This window comes from Procambarus clarkii, chromosome 87, assembly GCF_040958095.1.
Source record: "Procambarus clarkii isolate CNS0578487 chromosome 87, FALCON_Pclarkii_2.0, whole genome shotgun sequence".
In the NCBI taxonomy this organism is placed as follows: Eukaryota; Metazoa; Arthropoda; class Malacostraca; order Decapoda; family Cambaridae; genus Procambarus; species Procambarus clarkii.
The window spans coordinates 10,790,921-10,807,569 of NC_091236.1; the positions used below are offsets into that span (position 1 = coordinate 10,790,921).

A 16,649-nucleotide genomic window follows, 5' to 3' on the forward strand; every position below is an offset into this window, starting at 1 on the left:
CTTAACCCCTTCCTGATCTTTGATATCACCCTTAACCCCTTCCTGATCTTTGATATCACCCTAATACCCCTTCCTGATGTTTGATATCACCCTAACACCCCTTCCTGATCTTTGATATCACCCTTCACCCCATCCTGATCTTTGATATCACCCTAACACCCCTTCCTGATCTTTGATATCACCCTAATACCCCTTCCTGATGTTTGATATCACCCTAACACCCCTTCCTGATCTTTGATATCACCCTTCACCCCATCCTGATGTTTGATATCACCCTAACACCCCTTCCTGATCTTTGATATCACCCTTCACCCCATCCTGATCTTTGATATCACCCTAACACCCCTTCCTGATCTTTGATATCACCCTAACACCCGTTCCTGATCTTTGATATCACCCTTCACCCTGTTGCAAACTCCCCATTCCTTTAATGAGCATTAAAGGCCGGAGTCTTTGACTCGGGGACACGGGACCTGACAATACTGTACTCGGGTACAGATAACAACATTCGCATTTAGTATAACATTTCGATAAAAACAATCTATAATAACATGATGATGACAACAAACAGATGCGAAACGCTGACAGTCACAGTGGTGTTGATCACCTAAGAGATCGGTCGAACATTAACGTTTAGTGCGAATATGCAAATAATGGCTTTTTTGAATCTTGGGTACAGGTTCAAGGATTTAAGACCATTCCTGTATTTGTACTCACCGTAATCCTCATATTTGTATAGTAAAAGCGAATACAGTTTGTAAAATAATTTATATTTAAGGTGGTGGGATTTACATAAATTAGCTGGAAACTGTCAATTAAATTTCAAGTTAGGAGAGAGGGATTTTCACAATAGATTTTTGTAGAACTTAACATAACAGTCCTGAATTGCAACTAGCTAGCTTTGAGGAAGAGGGGGCAGCTAGCTAGTAGGCTCAGGACTGCTGGAATGATGGGACTATAGGCCTATCTATACCTCCTCATCAGAACTAGCCGTGAGGGTTCTACATAGTGTAAACAACTGTCTTGTTCCATACTTAAAAATATCTGTCTCGACACACCATAACTATCTTTTAACATACAGCAATGAAAAACATACATAAACATAATTTTTTGTCATATTTACAAAACATTTGAATATGGAATAATTACACTGATATGGAATGGACAGGATCTTTAAGAATGATACACATTAGCTGCAGTCTTCAAGACAATCTGAGCTCCACTGATGCACACCATTACATAAATACAGCACAATACAGGTCTCGTGGGAGATCAGAGAATCCTGCTGGGTTTTAAAACAGACCCTGCAGCCTCTTCCTGTATATGAGATTGACGAGAATATGTTACAGATGTACCATTAATTTCCACAGTATAAATACAAAATTCAGGGAACTAGATGAAGACTTAAATTACAGTACTAAAGGCAATGAAATCACGAGAACATGATCTATGATTTAAAAAAAAATATTGGGGTTATGGTGTGGGTTTGAACCACCGTTCCTGGACTGCCCAGGGGATACACACACACATATCAGAGACTGAACAAATAATCTCATACAGTATCAATAGTAATAAAGTCTTATAGTTCACGAAAAAGGCTTATAACACTGACAAGTGAATACCAGAGGTGGCTGCCACGCACCTTAATGTCCACTACGGGCTCACCATAGCCCGTGCTACTTGGAACTTTGTTCTAGGTAGCGAATCTTTAACAACAACAGGATGGCCTGTACACTACGAATGGGTACGTTAACAGACAACAGAACTATGCACAACAGAACATCCAAAGCACAAATGTTTTCGTCAAATAATAATAAAAAAACCATCCAAAGTGATTAAGCCAACTGAAGAACCATAAAAAAAATCGATACAATTTCATTTCAGTGAAGTTGATAAACGAAGAATCAGATGCAGACTGAGAAACTGGCCCAGTCAATCCTCGCTCACCAATACACTAAAATACAACTGATAAATTATGCAAAACTAGAAAAAAAAATTACCATTGGTGAGCGAGTTACGTTACACTGACTTCAGTTACGTTACAATGACTTCAGTTAGTTATACTGACGCTAGTTAGCACTCTAGAAATCAGCTGAGTGGCACTGTTTATGTCACCCTTCACCCTATATGACAGTGGCACTTGTTTGTAAATGTAAATGTACTTGTAAATGTATACAAATCCAGGGTTAACAGCGCAGTTTTAACAGCGTTCACTATTTTTTTCTTGTTAAATCAGTTTGGCCACAGATGATGTATGAGGAAATGTCGTAGTTACTGTGTTCTGATGTGCTATTACGCGTATACACTATCACATGTTTGACGGCCGTGTTCCAGGGGCACATTTGACAGCAGTATACAGGGGGCACACTTTTGACAGCAGTGTTCAGGGCACACTTTTGACAGCAGTGTTCAGGGTACACTTTTGACAGTAGTGTTCAGGGTACACTTTTGACAGCAGTGTTCAGGGTACACTTTTGACAGCAGTGTTCAATGGTACACTTTTGACAGCAGTGTTCAATGGTACACTTTGACAGTGCGGTGCTATCGCCAATGTTTTTGTCAAGTCTAAATTCACATTTTCAGTGGAAAGCCTGAATATAACTGCACTGATCCTACAAGCCTAAATGGTGCTAGGCTTTTTATAAGCTCAATTTGATATTAATATTCTGAGCACACGATATATATATATATATATATATATATATATATATATATATATATATATATATATATATATATATATATATATATATATATATATATATATATATATATATTACACACATAGGTTTTAAGTGAGCAATAAAATTTCTTTATAACAGCACTTGTCGATGTAAATTTACAAAATTAAATTGTAAAAACTGTATCATGTTCAACTAGCCTTCACTTCCCTGTTAGTAGTCTAACTAGCTATCAATAGTCTATCAGTAGTCTATCCATCATTTGTCTATCAGTTTAAATATCAACCTCTACTGCTAGCCAGCTAAATTATTGGCAGTCTTCAATATTGTTTTTTTTTTGTTTGAACTGGTCGCAATTCTGTATTTTGACATTTTGTACTTGAAAATAATTTGTAGGTACAGAAGACTAAGCCATTCTTAAGAACTAGTCTTTGTCTATAGTGATATTCTCAAACTATATATTATATTTTTTTGCTAAATATATATATATATATATATATATATATATATATATATATAAATATATATATATAAATATATATATATATATATATATATATATATATATATATAAATATATATATATAAATATATATATATATATATATATATATATATATATATATATATATATATATATATATATATATATATATATATAAATATATCTCCTGGCTTGTATGTTATTCTTTGTTTTATTATGAGAAATGTGCGGGTGTAATTGATATCATATACTTTTATTAACATTTTTTATTTATTTATACTTAATAAAACATACAAAAATTTGATTTTATTCGTTAAAATATATTTTTAAGTCAAACCTTTCAGTCTGTCATCCACACTCCAGTCTCTCACACAGTTACAACGGGACAGTCTGAATGAAGATTAGGCTTCCCGGGCCATTTTATCACAAGTTTTGGGGCCTACCTGTCCCCCCTCTCAACCGTCCACCGTCTCTCTGTCCATATAACTTAGGTTCTAACTAGTAGATAAATATATACACTTTTCGGGCCGAGAGAGACAGCTTCGGGGCCGAGAAAGAGCGTACAGGCAGCATGCCCCTGATATATATATATATATATATATATATCTGCCGTGGCGAACGGCTCCGCTGAAGAGTTGGATCTTACAGGATTGGGATCACCCAACTGACTTGACCGAACAATAGCGGACGGGATTAGTGACTAGTGGTCACTCCCACTCCCATGTTTCTCCCAATTATGCTACTGCTCCACCCTAAGGGCATGTCCACACCCCTGTGGGATATTCCGTTTGCCGCCCACGCCAGCGCTGCGGCTTTCAAACGGTGTCCACACATGCGCATACACCCTAGAGACTGGTGTAGCGAGGAGAGCAGTCGCCCTCAGGATCAGAGCTGTCGCAAGATGGAAGGTCGTGGGCGTGGACCTGCCAGCATCACATATTCACAAGATGCTGATGCTGTTGGCTGAAAGCTTCCATCTGTTTGCGGAGCTCTCTCTGGACGTGCTCGGGCAAGCAGTGGACGTTGGCGAACATAGAATGGAACACTGCTACTTCCTTACTCAGGAGTTCGCATTTTTTATGCAGTCTGTCGTTATCCATGACCAGCTTCTGTGAAAGAGAGAGAGAGAGAGAGACTTCGTTAGCGTTGTCACCTTGCGTTATTACAGTCTATATAACGATAAATGTTTATGTAATTCACTTGTAAATAATATATATTCTTACGCTAACATAGTTGCATCTGTATTGTTTCGTGTGTTAACTGTTCATCATTGGGTATCTGTAAGGCTAACTAGCGGTGGTATTTAGTATGTCCATACATACATTTATACAGTCCATACATTTAGTATGGACAGATTCTCTCCCCCAGAAGCGCTAATGACTCATCTAAGGTAGGACTAGTCCCACAGCATGACTCATCCACGCCAAGGATTTACTGAGTAAGACAATCTTCCCAGATGGAAACAGGTGGATGAGGATGTTTTAAACATACTTCCCAGTACTCTAAATCACCCCCATGCCCCCCCACCCCCCCTCTTACAGTCTAACTTATGTCAAAGTGTGCGGGATAGACAGTTCAGCTACTGAATTGTAACTGTAATCAGCGAACCGCTCCTTCTAAGTCACAAATGAAAGGAAATTTACACAAGGTCCGGTTTGGATGTCTTCTCTGACTGCCGACATTTGGCATCCCCCAACCTGGCCCCGCCCACCGCCTCAACGCTCATACGTACACACGCACCCACACACACACGCGCGCTCGCACACACACACACACACGCTGAATCATGCAGGCCCGCAACTTTAGCCTCACCAACTTGTTTTTACTTGTTTGATCCCAAGAAACATGCGGGTTGTCATCGTAAATGTCTGGGGGGTGTATAGAACTTATCAAAGATAAAGACCTCTCTAAGCTTCCTGTCTTGTGACATGTTTGAACACACACACACACACACACACACACACACACACACACACACACACACACACACACACACACACACACACACACACACACACACACACATACACACACACATCACTCAGCAGTTAAGTTATTCCTCCAGGCACACATACCCTTCCAACTTCACCTGTTCCTGCATGTGGGCGTAAACCTAACTCACAGGGGAATTTCCTATAACTCTTTTTAATACATATACATCTACACATACACATACACACTCATCCATTGCGTGTGGGAACATGTGTTTCTCCAAGCTAACCTCGGCATCAACTAATGAACGTAATTTGACGTTCATATAAGTCATTAGGCTAAACTGGCTGAGTCCCCGAGATGCTGGGGTAGAAATGCCCAATGCTTGAGATGAGCTAGGTGGAAATGAAGGAAATGCTGGGAGGAGATGCCAGTGGGTGCCAGTAAGGGTTTGGCAGAGGGTCGGCAGCCGTGAAGGGCAGCCAACTAGGCTAGAATGAGTTAATCATCACGAAACTAAGCTGTGTGTGTGTGTGTATTACCTTGACCCCTAATGGGTGATTAGAATGAGGGGGAGTCGATGATGTTCCTAACCAAGGAAGGTCATTAGGATGCTGTAATTACCAAGTGTGTGTGCAGTTACGGTAGTACAGTAACATTTCAGGGTTGTTAAGGGTATTATGTAATGAGCATGGGAAGGGGGGGGGGGAGAGGGGAGGGGACTTCAATGACCAGGACAGATTTCAAGGCTGTTACAGTCACCAAGATGGTTGTCAGGGTGTTACACATATGACGACTGGTACAGCTGTAACAGTGACGAAAACGGTCATTTGGTCAAGGCAAAGAGCACTGTTAAGGGTGCTAGTATGACCAGGAGGGCTGTTAAGGGTGCTAGAATGACCTGGAGGGCTGTTAATGGTGCTAGAATAACGAGACAACTGTTAAGGGGTGATTAAGAACAAGAAGAGCGTGTCTCACCTTAACTCGTTCCTCTGTTTCTCGGCTCCTGGCCTTCGCCTTCTCACGACTCTTCCTGACAGCGATGTTATTCCTCTCTCGTCGTCGCTTGTACTCGTCACTGCCCTTGTCAACGTTCTTCTTACACCCTGGCATCATTTTGCCTCCGCTGGGGGACTTGAGCGGTGATCTGCAGAGTCCGTCGGCGCCAGGCACTGTGGTGGGGGTCATATTGGAGTAGGCAGGCACACCAGTGTAATGGGCACCATACCCACTGGCACCTCCTACCCGGGCACAGGCGCTGTATTCGTGCGGCGTGAGATCCTGTTGCGATTCGTGTGGTTCCTCTTTGATCACCCGCCTGTCCATTTGACTCCGGTCTGGGTATTGACGGTCGAATTGGGTAGCACCGTGGACGGGTTGGGGCAGGTAGGCTAGGGGGTTGTACATGCTGTTGACGCTGAGGCCTCGAGGGGCGCTGTTCTTGTCCACGCTCAATCCCTGTATGTCCTGGATAAGGCCTTCGTTGAACTGCGAGTCGTCGATGAGATTGTGTAGGTCGAGCGAGATTTCCGGCGCGCTCAGCTCTGCCAGGTCGCTGTAGTCGTCGTTCGAGTACAAGAGGTTGCCGTTTTTGACCTTGACGGCACTAACGATGCTCTTCTTGTTGTAGTCTGCACTGTCATACAGCTGTGGGGACTCCATATTTGTCTGTGGGCATGGCGAAACGCCAGCTCCGTACCGACTGTCCTCCAGCGCGCCGATATTTTCACCCCAATCACACGAATAATCAGTAAAGGCCGCCGTCGTGCCTTCAAACCACTACCACTAGTTCGAAAATGTTCTACTGTTGTAGTACGATAGATCCTACGCTACAATAGTAGAACTAACTAGTCTCTCAGCAGAGAAGTTACCGGGAGAGCCACTAGTGGGGTACTGAAGAAACTCGGGGCCAGCGACGCATATATATACCATCTTGCGCATGCGCATTTGCCTATCCGGACAGCTTATATCATTCCACGAGGAACTTCGGCGGGGAACAGACGTACTTAGTGAAAGTGTCGGCATATGGTACTTTGTTTAGTTTTATAAATAAATGTTAAAAAAATAACGTATCAAATAATAATGACATACCAAATATTCCGACATGATATCATGCTGTCAGCTAATACGAGCTATCACCAGCGTTCAATTGTTATCCTACAATTAACGAGTTCTTATTAATCAACTTATTGCAGTCTTAAATAACACCACATCTGAAAATATATAGAGATTCAGTGTGTGTAAATCCCTCATAAATGATTGGAAAATGAGGCCCCGGTAAGGAAAGAGCGAACTGGCATCTGTAAATTAATGACGTCACGGGTGACGTAGGGAGTCGCCTAGAGATTGGGTTCCGAGCACACACACTTCCATTGAGCTCCCGGGGCCGGCTGGGGGAGGTGGGAGGCGCTCCCGGGGGCCGGCTGCCCCACCTCACACTCTCTGGGGGGAATTTTTGCGATCTTCACCGGAAGTTCAGTGTCGTATTTTTTGTTCGTTTATAACGAAAAGCTAAGTTTTCTCTCCACCTTTTGGCTTCAAGACACAACGTCATATGAGAATAATATATATAGAGAGAATCCTAAACAGGTTCAATTTCGTTTTAATATCTTAGGATATTTCATCCAATATATTAATAAATTTATGATATTTTCTCTGATATCTTAATCACTTTATGATATTTTAGCTGATATTTCATTAACAAATCATGTGCAACAGTCATTAGTCAATTCTAATGGGTTAAGCTTACCTGTTTAGATATAAGACAATTAGGCTATCTTACTGTTTCTTAAATGTTTATAATTTTACTCTTTGTGCTTGCATTCCACTTCAACTGTCGAAGGCATATAATTATAATAGATATATAGGTCTATTTTACATCTGCAATTTAGACATTTATTTTGTTAAACTACTTTTTAAAATTTTTATATTTACTCTAAAATTGTTGACTTCGCTAAGGGAAGATTTTAAACTCAAGCTATATATAATATTTGTAAATTGATATATATATATATATATATATATATATATATATATATATATATATATATATATATATATATATATATATATATATATATATATATATGTCTATATATTATTATACAATTTTAAAATAATACTAAGATAGTGTTAATTACTGTATAGATGTAATTATTAATTACATCTATACAGTAGATGTATACATCTATACAGTAGTATAGATGTATACTACTACATCTATACAGTAGTAGTACAGTATAAGTAATTATTAATTAAGATCTTTATTAATTAATTATAATAATTGTATTTATAAGTTCACATGAGAACCTGTTGTTGTGAATAATTTTTATACATAAAGTTAATTAAAGTCATTAGTATGTAAATTATATCACTGAGGAGGATTAATCTGGTTTTTTTTTGAAGAGAAGTAGTTATCATTTTCACTCATTGTGAATGGCTTAACCGGCTGTTAGGTCGTTTACTGGGTAATATAATAGCCAATTGGCGCAGTAAATTACTCTCGGCTTATATAACAACTAGTGACGCTGTTGGTGTAAGTTTTCAGTCTAGTTTAGTTGCAAAAATTACTTTGCTCTCTGACTTTTGGAACTATTCCATATTAAACTGCTTTTGTCACTGACCTTTTCTTTCATTGAGCTCTTCATGTAACGAGCAAATTTGGCGGTAAATCTCGAGTAGAAGAGATGTTACTAGCACACACACCCCCCCCCTCCTCGGCCTGCCAGACGTACGAGCCTCAGATGCTGTCAAGATGTGAGCGGTGAATACCGTTTTATCTTGAGATTTTCACCGGTTTACCCGTATTGTACGGGGACTTCTGGGCCTCTTCGCAGGGTGAATTGGAATATCAATGCCCCGGTTCACATCAGAGGGGAAGTTTGATAGTGTTGCGTCATTTGTTTATGCTGACGTGAATGGGGGGGCCGCGGGGGGGGGGGGGGGTCATTAAGGCCTCTAGGAGGACGGGTGCTGCCATCTGTTGACGATTTTGGCGGGAAGATCTCGCACGCCAACGCTCTCTTCTGCCACTTCTAATTTAGGTTAATTTTCGCACTATTTGCCTACTATTTCTTTCGTAATTCATGTTACTATGGGTTTAATATTATATATTTGTAAATGGGATGTCAGTGTAGGCGGCGCTTTTTCCGTTAATTTGAATTACACTTAATGTATGGGGGGGGGGTTTGTTGACGTTTTCTCTCATGTTTATCTTCTGAAATGACTTGTAAAGATATTATTAAATGTATATTTTAATGTGTTTCCGTAGGTAATAATATGTAACTTGCGAATGTCCGGTGAAATGTTATTAAACAAGTAAAGCAAATAAGCTGGGTAGACACCTCGTGATTGGCTTTTCAGGTCTGACGTCACATCCATGACGTCATGAATCATCACCACGCTCCCAAAAGTTGCTAACATGTATTTAAAAAAAAATTATCAATACATATAAACCATATATATCCTCGTTACATATTCCCTATAATAACAATATCAATATTGTCCTGGATCGAAACATGAAATTGGAGTTATCATTGATCATTTAAATCACTAGTATTAAGTTTTTTGATAGAAAATCTGGCAACAGCGGAGGGCGAGATGTTGATTCCCTGTATTTCCCCATATGAGACAGGATGTCATTCTGAGAATTTCCTTCAGTCAAAAAATCCCGTTCACTGATCTTACGCGCGTAGTAACTAGCTACCTCTCCCCTCCCCCCCCTCCTGGAGATGGTTGTACTACGACCCCGAGGTACGCATCTGTGCGTAACTTGTTTATACATGTGTTAGATAACTGGCGTATATTTGTTTAATTTTATTTTTTGGGTGTGTGAATTGCTCATGGGTTGAATGGGGGATTTTGTTTTATTTTGATTATATTCTCTAATTAATTGTTGTTGGTTTGTTGGAGGCTTGGTTTTTGTTGTTGTTGATTGGGATAATGTTGTTGTTGTTATTGTTGGTGTTGTTGGAGAGTTTGGGTAGATTAATCATTCTACTTTGCATCTACTGGTTCATTATAGCGAGGTCGCTTTTTGGCTTGCAATAGGGGGGTCTCTATTACCCATTTTTTTCCCTTTACCATCATTGCCTATTCTACCCCTCCCCCCCCTCTCTCTCTCTCTCTCTCTCTCTCTCTCTCTCTCTCTCTCTCTCTCTCTCTCTCTCTCTCTCTCTCTTTCTCTCTCTCTCTCTCTCTCTCTCTCTCTCTCTCTCTCTCTCTCTTTCTCTCTCTCTCTCTCTCTCTCTCTCTCTCTCTCTCTCTCTCTCTCTCTCTCTCTCTCTCTCTCTCTCTCTCTCTTTCTCTCTCTCTCTCTCTCTCTCTCTCTCTCTCTCTCTCTCTCTCTTTCTCTCTCTCTCTCTCTCTCTCTCTCTCTCTCTCTCTCTCTCTCTCTCTCTCTCTCTCTCTCTCTCTCTCTCTCTTTCTCTCTCTCTCTCTCTCTCTCTCTCTCTCTCTCTCTCTCTCTCTCTCTCTCTCTCTCTCTCTCTCTCTCTCTCTCTCTCTCTTTCTCTCTCTCTCTCTCTCTCTCTCTCTCTCTCTCTCTCTCTCTCTCTCTTTCTCTTTCTCTCTCTCTCTCACCATCTTTCCTCCTATCCCTTTCACTTCCTATCATCCCTTTACTCTTCCTTTGGTCACGTGGTCACCCACCCAGCCAGTGGGTCAACTCAGTGTTGGACCTCAGCTCTTGGACCCGGGCTAGTTACCATCGAGTTAGATCTTTAAGCGTTAAAAGCTTCATATATCTGCTGGGATTCTCTCTTATGTCAGCCCTTCTCGCTCCCGGACGCAGGTTCGAATCCTCGTCACAGCCCTTGTGGATTTGTCCTTCTCGCAACGTTAATAAATGGTTTCTCATCGTCCTTCTCTCCCCCCCCCTGTTCGTTCTCTCCCTTGCTAATTCTCCCTCTCTCTCTCTCTCTCTCTCTCTCTCTCTCTCTCTCTCTCTCTCTCTCTCTCTCTCTCTCTCTCTCTCTCTCTCTCTCTCTCTCTCTCTCTTTCTCTCTTTCCCATGCCTATATTCCCTTTCCTTGCCCATCTATTTTTTGTGCCCATCTACCCCTCTTTAATGTACATACTTTATCAGACTATGTGTGCCCTGCAACTCATGCCCATTATGTCTCACTCTCATGCTCACTATGTCTCACTCTCATGCTCATTATGTCTCACTCGCATGGCCATTATGTCTCACTCTCATGCTCACTATGTCTCACTCTCATGCTCACTATGTCTCACTCACATGGCCATTATGTCTCACTCATGCTCACTATGTCTCACTCTCATGCTCACTATGTCTCACTCACATGGCCATTATGTCTCACTCTCATGCTCACTATGTCTCACTCTCATGCTCACTATGTCTGACTCTCATGCTCACTATGTCTCACTCCAACCCTTAACCACGCTAACTCTCCACCGCTGCCCACTCCTCGATATCCCACGTATGATAACCACTCTCCCATGTAGAGTACAGAAGCCATTTCATACTCACCCTCCTATGACCATTCTCCCCCCTTCCATGCCTACCCCTTCCCTTCCATATCCACCCTCTCTCTCTCTCTCTCTCTCTCTCTCTCTTTTCTCTTCCATACTTACCCCTTTACCTTCTATGCCCACCCGTCTTTTTTTTTTGTCATAGTCACTATACACATTCTTCACTACCTTGCCCAACCTGTTTCACTTCCATGTCCTCCCCTAGCAACATCAACACCCTCAGCAGCCGCTCTAGAGGCCAGATAGATAGATAGATAGATAGATAGATAGATAGATAGATAGATAGATAGATAGATAGATAGATAGATAGATAGATAGATAGATAACGACACACATCGTTCTCATGTTACTGTAGATGAGACAAAGCAGTTTGCTCTCATCAATAAGTTAGTGATGATACAACTACTCTATAATCTAGCTAAGCTGAGACACAAATCTAATTCCGCCACTTCTGAAGATACCTGATCTTGGCGGCATTAATTTCTACCCCAATTTTGTGTACGAACCTGTCTAGTGGGTTTTAGACGTGGATATTGTCTTGCAATATTTTTATATATTGCAAGACAATATATGTATTTTATAACACATATATGCGAAGGTTATGGTAGCCTGCCACTGGAACTCCACTGGCAACCTGTTTTCTCAGATAATACATCGTTTTTTTGACGTTAAAATTCCCAAACAACGTGAAAATATGATGTAGTTGTTGATCATAGCGATTTGGCTATATTTACCAGCTGTTACGTTTTCTATGCGTGGGTCCTCGGTTAGGTTAGGCTGATTTAGTAGGGTTTTTGTAACTGTGTGCTTGAGAAAACACGTTCTTAAGTGTCACTTAAATTCCCCCCCCCCTAACATCTTAGAGGCTTCAAGAGACAAGCACTTTACTTAAGATACATCAGAAGTAAAAGTGTGCATTTAAGTAACGACTGAGACATCCGGACGCCAAGGTGGTCATTAGTGAGTGAAGCATCGCAGTTAATGATAGAGTAGTTACAGGAGCAGCCTCGGAGGGGGGGGAGGAGGGAAGAGGGGGATGTTGCAAAATGTTGCTAGGATGGTTTTGCATGTTGACCTAGGTCATGACAGCGCCTGGCATGGTGGTCATGAGTGATTACTCTCAGCTGGAGAACTCTAATTGCAGAGTTCATTCACTCTCACTCACTCTTACTTACTCACCCAGTGCACCCCACAACAGTTGACTGACTCCCGAGTACCTATGTACCACTGGTGGTCATGAGCGATTACTCTCAGCTGGAGAATTCTAATTGCAGAGTCATTCACTCTCACTCACTCTTACTCACCCAGTGCACCCCACAACAGTTGACTGACTCCCGAGTACCTATGTACCACTGGTGGTCATGAGTGATTACTCTCAGCTGGAGAACTCTAATTGCAGAGTCATTCACTCTCACTCACTCTTACTCACCCAGTGCACCCCACAACAGTTGACTGACTCCCGAGTACCTATGTACCAATAGAGGAGGAAGAAGAAACAGCATCATCAGGATACAAGAAACGTGCCTAACCGTTTCTGCCCCCCCCATGGGGATCGAACCCTAGATCATGGATTGCGAGACGAGAACGTAGACTACTGCGCCGCTTGTTATACAACCGCCACGCTGTAGTTCAGGTTGTAGGTCGTTAGGCTAAATTGTCTGCTGACGTAGTTAAGCGACAATTCAGTATATAGGCCTTTAAGGTATGGCTGGGTAGGCCTATAGTCTGTTAATGATTGGAAAATCTATATTTCATTCGTCTGTGAATATGGCTGTGACTCACAGACAGGCTCATTATTCTTCATTATTCTTCATAGTATTCATTGTTCCTCATCTTCATTATTCCTTATATTCTTTATTATTCCTCATATTCTTCATTATTCATCATTTTTTCATTATTCCTCATATTCTTCATTATTCATCATTTTTTCATTATTCATCATATTCTTCATTATTCATCATTTTTTCATTATTCATCATTTTTTCATTATTCCTCATATTCTTCATTATTCATCATATTCCTCATTATTTCTAATTATTCTCCATTGTCCTTCATTTTCCAAATTTTGTTTCATTAGTCTTCATATTAATCATTATTCCTCATTATTCTTCATTATTACTCATTTTGCTCTCATTGATGACTAAAGCACGTCAGAAAATGGAGAAACGACGACGTTTCGGTCCAGGATGGACCGAAACGTCGTGTAATGGGTCCAGGACGGACCGAAACGTCGTGTAATGGGTCTAGGATGGACCGAAACGTCGTATAATGGGTCCAGAACGGACCGAAACGTCGTGTAATGGGTCCAGGATGGACCGAAACGCCGTATAATGGGTCCAGCACGGACCAAAACGTTGTGTAATAGGTCCAGGATGGACCGAAACGTCGTGTAATGGGTCCAGGACGGACCGAAACGTTGTGTAATGGGTCCAGGATGGACCGAAACGTCGTATAATGGGTCCAGGACGGACCGAAACGTCGTGTAATGGGTCCAGGACGGACCGAAACGTCGTATAATGGGTCCAGGACGGACCGAAACGTCGTATAATGGGTCTAGGATGGACCGAAACGTTGTCGTATCTCCATTTTCTGACGTGTGGTTTGGTCATTATGTCTTGAGTCGCGTTATTGCGACTATCCCTTCGTTATTATTCATTGTTTCTCATTATTATTAGTAATTCCTTTTAACTCATTATTTCTCATTCTTCATTATTCTATAATGTGCCTCGTTGTTCATTATTCTTTACTATTTCTCATTCGTAATTTTTTTTTATATTTTTCATTATTCTTGTTTATTTTTCATTATTCATAATTCTCCTTTATAATTTCTCATTATTCATTATTCCATATTTTTCTCATTCATTATTCTACTTTACTCACCATTATTCTTCATTATTCAATATTCCTTATTCATCATTCATCATTATTTCTTATTGTTCATCATTATTCTTCATTGTGTATTATAATTTATATTTTATATAATGTAGCTGTGTCGTGTTGATTAAGGCGATAGAGCTGGGACCAGATTCGCGAAGTAGTTACGCAAGCACTTACGAACCAAGGTTACAATCAGTTGTCCAATAAAGGCTTCGATTGGGCAAGGCAAAACAAAATAGTGTTCAACAATGATAAATTCCAGGTACTTAAGTATGGAGACATTGCAGAATTTAAACTAAATACAGATTGCAAGACATAATCGCATCTCGCAATAGGAATGAAGTATGTAAAGCATCAGGGGATAATGATATGTGATGACTTAAGGGTTAGGGAGCATAACCAAGCAATATAGCCTCGGCCAAGAAAATGTTAGGATGGATTATGAGAACCTTCAATTAAGTTCAGAAGATCCTGTCACAATGATCACGCTATTCAGATCACTTTTACAGCCGCGCCTTGAGCACTCAAAGCTCTCAAAATGTACTCACTGGAAAGGAGACGAGATAGGTATCTGGTTGATGCCTGGTTGATGGGGTTCTGGGAGTTCTTCTACTCCCCCAAGTCCGGCCCGAGGCCAGGCTTGACTAGTGAGAGTTTGGTCCAACAGGATGTTACTTGGAGCGGCCCAGCGCAGGCCCACATACCCACCACAGCCCGGTTGGTCCGACACTCCTTGAGGTATCACATAATATATTATTGGATTAAGGCAGTGTCTGGGATGCTCCCGGACGCAGGTTCGAATCCTCGTCACGGCCCTTGTGGATTTGTTCATATTATTGGAAAATACTGGAGGCTAAGTCTCATATTTGCACAGTAAAATAACAACATACTGGAGCGGAAGATACGGAAGGAAATGCAGAATAGAACCAGCCATAATAGAACCAACCATAATAGAACCAGCCATAATAGAAACAGCCATAATAGAACCAGCCATAATAGAAACAGCCATAATAGAACCAGCCATAGGCACAATCAGTGAGTAATGTGTGAACATCAAAGGTTCAAGGATGTTCAATATCCTCCCAGCAAGCACAAGAAGCATTGATGGAAGAAAAATGAGACAGTTTCCTGCAAGAAGTGCCGGACCAACCGGGTTGAAGAGGATGTGTGAGCATGCAGGCCGCTCCAAGCAACAGCCTGTTGGACCAGGTTATCATAAGTCGAGCCTCGCCTCGGGCCGGGCTTGCAGAGTAGAAGAACTCTCAAAACCAACTCCAGGTACAGTCCAGGTACGAGCCAGAGCAATAGTGCCAGGCTACAATCAGACCCTTATTAGACAGTCATTGGACCCTGATTGTTCCAGGGGTCACAATCAATTAACCAGTACCCGATTCAAAGTAGCAGTTACAGACAGGTCAAAGGTCAGATTCAAGTAAAGAACTGATTGAAATATTCCACAACATGAGCCGCTGAGCATATGATAAACCGGAACATACCTTGAGTATAACTACAGTATAACATGAGTATACCTGCAGTATGCAGAGCCTGGAGGGGGGTTGCTGGGAGTTCTTATACTCGCCAAGCCTGGCATGAGGGCTGACTCGCCTTGTGACTTCACAAGATAACCTCATGGTAGGTGATAACTGGATTAAACAGCCAGGAGCCCGCGGGCCTACACAACCTGGCCGCCTCCGGCACTTCTTGCAAGAACTGGTTTCAATTGTTTCTTGAACCGGTCCTTTGGGAACACCGACTGACTTCTCACCACGAAGAAATGAAAATGTCCACCTTGATGTGAAGATTGCCAGAGTCTTCACTCGAGTCCTGCCAGTACTGCTCCTCGCTCGAGGATTGGTTTTCAGCTAGTTTTCATCGCTCGTTCAAAGTCTTGTCATTTCGCAAGAGATTCGTATCGAGGTTCAGGGAAATTTTCAATTGATTGTGTAAGATGAACTACCACTGAATCGCGCCATTAAGCGACCTGATCTATCCTTAGGCTATGTTTGGCCAAGCAGGGGCCGTCCTTATCTTGTCCTCAGCCTTTGCTTGGCCAAGCTGCAACAGTTTCCAAATCGCAATCTTAAAATTTTCCGAATTGTGTTATCAAATTATAACTTAAATATAAATTAAGTGTATATATATATATATATATATATATATATATATATATATATATATATATA

General features: G+C 41.2%; 1 protein-coding gene across 1 annotated transcript; it reads right to left on the reverse strand.

Annotated features, from left to right (window-relative positions):
* Nucleotides 1–3,416: 3,416 nt before the first annotated feature.
* LOC123748013 (CCAAT/enhancer-binding protein) lies at nt 3,417–6,993 on the reverse strand. The gene is made up of 2 exons (XM_045730217.2): nt 6,076–6,993; nt 3,417–4,274 (listed from the first exon to the last, which is right to left on the reverse strand). The coding sequence occupies exons 1-2, from the start codon at nt 6,757–6,759 to the stop codon at nt 4,098–4,100; spliced, it is 861 nt and encodes a 286-aa protein (XP_045586173.1). The 5' UTR covers nt 6,760–6,993; the 3' UTR covers nt 3,417–4,097.
* Nucleotides 6,994–16,649: the final 9,656 nt, after the last annotated feature.

Coding starts and splice junctions, on each gene's coding strand:
- LOC123748013 (XM_045730217.2), bottom strand. CDS start 6,759: ATGGAGTCCCCACAGCTGTATGACAGTGCAGACTACAACAAGAAGAGC. Junction 4,275..6,075: donor AAACAGAGGAACGAGTTAAG/GTGAGACACGCT, acceptor TCTCTTTCACAG/AAGCTGGTCATGGATAACGA.